The sequence below is a fragment of the Coptis chinensis genome, chromosome 8 (genome assembly GCF_015680905.1).
Source record: "Coptis chinensis isolate HL-2020 chromosome 8, ASM1568090v1, whole genome shotgun sequence".
NCBI lineage: Eukaryota > Viridiplantae > Streptophyta > Magnoliopsida > Ranunculales > Ranunculaceae > Coptis > Coptis chinensis.
In genome coordinates, this window is record NC_141463.1 from 56499232 (window position 1) to 56505011 (window position 5780).

The 5780-nt window shown below is 48.5% G+C and overlaps 1 protein-coding gene across 1 annotated transcript; it reads left to right on the forward strand.

Annotated features, from left to right (window-relative positions):
- The first annotated feature begins 2077 nt into the window (after positions 1-2077).
- LOC147482047 (uncharacterized) lies at positions 2078-3739 on the forward strand. Its single transcript, XM_086579173.1, has one exon. The coding sequence runs from the start codon at positions 2078-2080 to the stop codon at positions 3737-3739; it is 1662 nt and encodes a 553-aa protein (XP_086435299.1).
- The last annotated feature ends 2041 nt before the right edge of the window (positions 3740-5780 follow it).

The window sequence follows — 5780 nt, forward strand, 5'->3', positions numbered from 1 at the left end:
AGGATATTGGGAACGATCAACGTAATTTTCAGTGGAGAGATATTAAGCCACAACGCACACTGAGATAGAATCAGACGAGTTGCGAGCATATAACAAGTCCATGAGGCATCAAGACAGTCGTGGGCAACTCCATGGTCCGCGGGTGGTAAGGGAAGCATAGTGTTCACAGATGCAGACCTCCAAGAAGTTGATTCCCCGCATAAAGATGCATTGGTGATCATGGTGGCGATGGGAAATTACATGGTGAAAAAGGTGTTAGTGGACTGTGGTAGTGCCATGGATCTGCTATTTAGGGGGACAATGGAAGAGATAAAGATAGAAAGGAAGCAGCTGAGACCTTCGCCGACTAACTTGTATAGGTTCAATGGAAGCATGACTGAGCCTCTGGGGGAACTCTTACTCCTAGTGACCACAGGACTGGTTACAGTGTTCTCTCGGTTCAAAGTGGTGGATGCCGACTCGCAGTACAACGCTATATTGGGAAGAAGGTAGATTCATGAGATGAAAGTGGTTCCATCCACCTATTATCAAGTGATTAGATTTCCTACCCCGACGAGGGTGTATGAGGTCCGCGGAGATCAAGTGACGGCCAAGAACAGTCATCAGAGAACTGTGAAGAGATTGGTTCACGGATCTGAGGGAGAGGTTTCGCATCCCAGGAATAGGTAAGCATAGCAATTACAGTACGCCATCGGGAAGGAGGAAGTGGAGGCGGCGGAGAGATCGAAAACCCAGGATGAGATAGAGATAGTGAATATAGGGGAAGGGAACAAGGAGAAGTTCACCTCGATATGATCCAGTTTGGATGAGGAGTGGAAGATCAAGTTAGTACAGTTTTTGTCAGCCAATAAAGAGGTATTCACGTGGACGATTGAGAAGGTCACCGGGTTGGACCAAGGATTTGCATGTCATCAGTTGCACATGAGGAAAGATGCTAAGCCTGTGAGGCAGAAGATGCGGAGCATCATACCTAAATATACCGAGGGAATCTGCAAGGAGGTCAAGAGGTTGAAAGGGACTGGTAAAATACGAGAGGTGGCGTTCACCGACTGGTTGTCCAACATGGTCGCAGTACCGAACCAAAATGGCAAGGTTCGCATGTGTGTCGACTTTACCGATGTTAACTCAGAATGTCCAAAAGATAGCTACCCCATGCCGAGAGTGGATGAATTGGTAGATAGAACCGCAGGGTTTAAGATATTCTCTTTCATGGACGCATCCATGGGATATAACCAAGTCGTGATGTATGGGCCAGATCAGGAAAAGACAGCCTTCGTGGTAGAAGGCGGTACATATTGCTATACAAGAATGCCTTTTGGATTGAAAAACGCTGGGGCCACATTTCAACGGTTGGGAGAGAGAATGTTTGAAAGCAAGATTCGCAAGGGGATTGAGATATACATCGACGATATGGTGGAGAAGGGTATGCCAGAAGAGGAGCATTTGGAGGGTCTGAAAGAGACATTCGAGATACTACGGGCACACAATTTGAAGCTCAATCCAGATAAGTGTACTTTCGGCGTGACCACCGGGAAGTTCTTGGGCTACATCATTACTTACCGGGGAATGGAGGCTAACCCTGAGTAGATAAGAGCCTTGGTAGGTGCAGAGACTTGCTGGAAGGGTCGCGGCCTTGAACAGATTCATCTCTAAATCGTCAGATAAGTGCAGGCCACTGTATCAATTGTTGAGAAATACTCCAGATTTCTCATGGACCTCAGAATGCGAGGAGGTGTTTCAGGAATTGAAGAGTTATCTGGGCAAGGCCCCTCTGTTGTTGTGACCTGAACAGGGAGAGAAACTTTACTTGTATCTGGGGGTCACGGAATATGCGGTTAGCTCAATACTGGTTCGAGTCGTTGACAAGATAGAGAAGCTGGTATACTTTCAAAGTAAAACTTTGTTGGATGCCGAGACCTAATATAGTAGAGTGGAGAAGTATGCATTGGCGTTGGTTTTCTCTGCCTTGAAGTTGAAACCGTATTTCGAGGCACATGCGGTAGTGGTAGTAACGAATCTACCCTTATAACAAGCGTTAAAAGTAGAAAAGTCATGGAGGATGGTAAAGTAGGTAGTGATGTTGAGTGCGTACGAGATACAATATCAAATTAGGACTGCGGAGAAGGCGCAAGTTGTGGTAGAATTTCTAGCGGAGTTTCCAGCGGAGGATCCCACCTGGGGAGAAGAGATGGGCATGGAGCGAGAGAAGACTATCAAGCAAGATTACTTGGACCCGTGGGACAAAAGAAATGAGTGGAGAGTGTTTGCCAATGGGTCGGCCATGGATGCATGCAGTGGGATAGGGGTAGTCTTGGTTACCCCGGACAACAGCAGGATGGAACTGACCATGAAACTAGGATTCGCGGCGTCTAACAATAAATCAGAGTATGAAGCGGTGATAGCGGGTATGAGAATGGCAGAGGATGTGGGAGTAAAAGAGCTGATGGTGTATTCAAACTCAAATCTGGTAGTGTGTCTGGCAAATGGGGGGTTTGCTGCGCAGTGTCCGTGGATGGCAAAGTATTTGAAAGTGGTGCAAAAGAGGTCCACTAGGTTTACAAATATCAAGTTTGTGCATTTGGGTCGCGGCGAGAACCGACGTGCCGACGCCTTAGCATATGTGGCCGCGATAATACTTGGGTCGGAGGAGAGAGTGATAAAGATAAAACGATTGGAGAAACCCAGCACTGAGGAAGTGGAGGAGGAAGTATCGGAGGTAGGCCAAACCGAGGAGGAAGAAGAGAGTTGGATGAATCCCATCAAGAGCTTTCTATCTGGGGACGTGGTGACAGACAAAAAGGAGAGGAGAAGATTAGAACAGACTTCTCAGAGGTACCTTTTGTTAGAGGGGGAGTTGTATCTAACGAACTTCAATGGACCCTTACTGAAGTGTCTACGACCGAGGTTGGCCTCCGAGGTGTTAGCGGAGCTACATGGGGGAGATTGTGGAAGCTATTCAGCGGGAAGGACCACAGCCCATCGACTCCTAACACAAGGCTACTTTTGGCCCCACATGAAGAGAGACGCGGTGGAGTATGCTAAGCGATGTGACAAGTGCCAGAGGTTCTCTCAGTTAACTTTTGCACCAGCAGAACCACTACATAGTGTATCTAGCTCGTGGCCATTCGTAATGTGGGCGATGGACATAGTGGGTCCGCTTCCCATGGCCAGCGGCAAGAGGAGGTTCATGCTAGCGGCCACCGATTATTTCACCAAGTGGATAGAGGTTGTACCCTTGCAGCAGGTGAATGAGGCACAAGTAATCAAGTTCTTATGGGAAAACATTATATGTAGATTTGGATTGCCATATACCATCATTGCTGACAATGGAACTCAGTTCACGGGAGCAAAGGTTCAGGTGTTCTTGGAAGCATACAAGGTAAAACATGGGTTCTCGGCTCCATACAATCCCGAAGGCAACGGACAGGCGGAGTCCTCCAATAAAACCATTATGAACAATCTGAAGAGAAAGTTGGAGGATAAGAAGGGGGCGTGGGCAGACGAACTGAATCATGTACTCTGGGCCTACATAACTACTTCGCATACTTCTACTGGAGAAACTCCCTTCTCCTTGACGTACGGTGTTGAGGCCGTGACCCTCGAAAATGGTGGCTGGCACGACCCAAACAAGGGACATGGGCATACTGGCAAACGACCTGAATCTGGCAGAAGAGAGGAGGGACATGGCCCGCATCAGGTTAGAGGAGTATCACCGACGCTTCCAGAGACAATACAATAAGAGGGTCAAGCCACAAAAGTTCAAGATAGGAGATTCCGTGTTGTGGCGAGTGACGTCCAGCACCAAGAAAGAGCACGATGGAAAATTGGGCCCAAACTGGGAGGGGCCCTATACAGTGGCCGACATAGGAGAGGCTGGCACCTATAAACTGGGGACCGAGGAAGGAAGATTAATAGAAAAGCCATGGAATGTGAGAATGTTAAAGAAGTTCTACACTTGAATGTAATGGGAATCTAGAGTAAACCACTGGAGCTATTTGTAAATATATAATACAATAGCACATTTGAGAAGAAAATATCACTCATTATACATAACTTTAGCAACCAAACTAAACACAGCTTAGGCGAAGGAGACATCCGCGGACGAGAGTTCCGAATCAAAATTAGGGCAGGAGGAGCTGACCAAAACAGGCTTCATGGCCTAATAGAGTCCACAAAGTGGGATGAGCCCTTCGTGGAGGAGAGGCTCAAGCCGCACCTGGGGGCAAAGAGAGAGCCCCAGCTGCTGGCGAAGTCACTCAAAGAGAGAGGCCACGGAGGGGAGGAGCCCTTCGCGGACGAGCTACCCAACGGGATCCGTAGCCTACTAGAGCCTGTGAAAGTGGGACGAGACATTTGCGGATGAGAGGCCTGAGACACACATGGGGGCAAGAGAAGAGAGGGCCCCAATGAGGACACAGACGATTTGAGAGAGAGAGTTGAGATGGAAAGGGATGAGTAGCGACATCTCGAGCAAGGCAACCATTAAAACAAATAGAGCATGTATACAAAGTAGGAAAGTAAGGTAGTTCAAACAAAGTAAATACACACCAGGAAAATAACAATGGAGTACACATATATCAAAGTTAGTTACAAAATGGGAGAGTACATTTAAATACACTCAACAAAGCAATGAAATAGCCAACATGGGGGCTAACCCAAATTTTGTAGTGGGGCGTCAGCAGGGAGCGTCTGTTCAGGGGAGTTCGCGGCATGGTCTGGAGAAGTATTCTCACTAATAGGATCTTCTGGCAGCAGGTTGGAAGCAGACGCATCAACTGGGTCCGCGACATCATGAGTTTCTAGTATAGGAGACTGAGGCTTGTCTGGGAGGAGACGGCCTTCCTTGACCAAGCGGGCATGTTCTTTAGAGATCTTTTTAGCCACACACTTATTAGCTTGAGCTTTGAAGCTTACCTGCAGCTGCTCCATGTCTCGGGTGTGTTGCAGAAGGAAGGCGTTGGTATTTTCGGTATGCTGGAGGGCAAGGGCTTCCTGTTGCTTGCTCAAGCGGTCATTTACTCCATCCATGAAGCTTTGATGCGAAGCTTTAGCAGTTTTCAATTCATCCTCAGCTCGAAGCTTTGGCCATGTTCGCGGCCTCAAGATCAGTTTGGAGACGAACACAGGCGGCCCTCAATCCGCTGGGACCGCCAACCTCCCTCTCAAGTGATTCCATGGTATTCAAAGAAGAGAAGAGGTCGTGGATCATGTATGACATGTCCAAGCTCACCTAGAAACAAAGGAGAGATCAGAATAATAAGGACAGCAGGGAGTGGGGTGCAGTAAAATAGAGGGGTACCTTCTCCCAGCCGGGATAGAGGGAGGTGCGGTGCTGTTCAAAGGTCCCATTATCCACATAGGCCAGATCACGGGGGAGGTGCGAACCATAGAACATGGCCGAGGCCATAGCTGGGTTCTCCAGAGTAGAATCCTCGACGTTGACATGACAGCCGCGCACCTTGAAGGTGGGGCAGAAAATCTTCAGAGCTGCAGACCCTGGGGGTAATTGAGCGGTTTCTTTGCTAGGACAATGAGTCTGGGAAATGGGGGGAGCCACCGCTAGAGGGCCTACGGAGGAGGAGGGTCTGCTGCGTTTGAGTGGGGGTTCACTGGATGAGTGCTCTGCGGCCGTATAGGGGCCAGCTGGGGCCGAGACAGTTGGGGAGGCGAGAACCTCTGTCACTTCATCGTCCGAGTCACTGTCAAATAACCTGATTTTGGTGACATCCATGGGATAAGGAGGGGAGTATGCAAGAGGATAATTGGGAGGAATATATTGG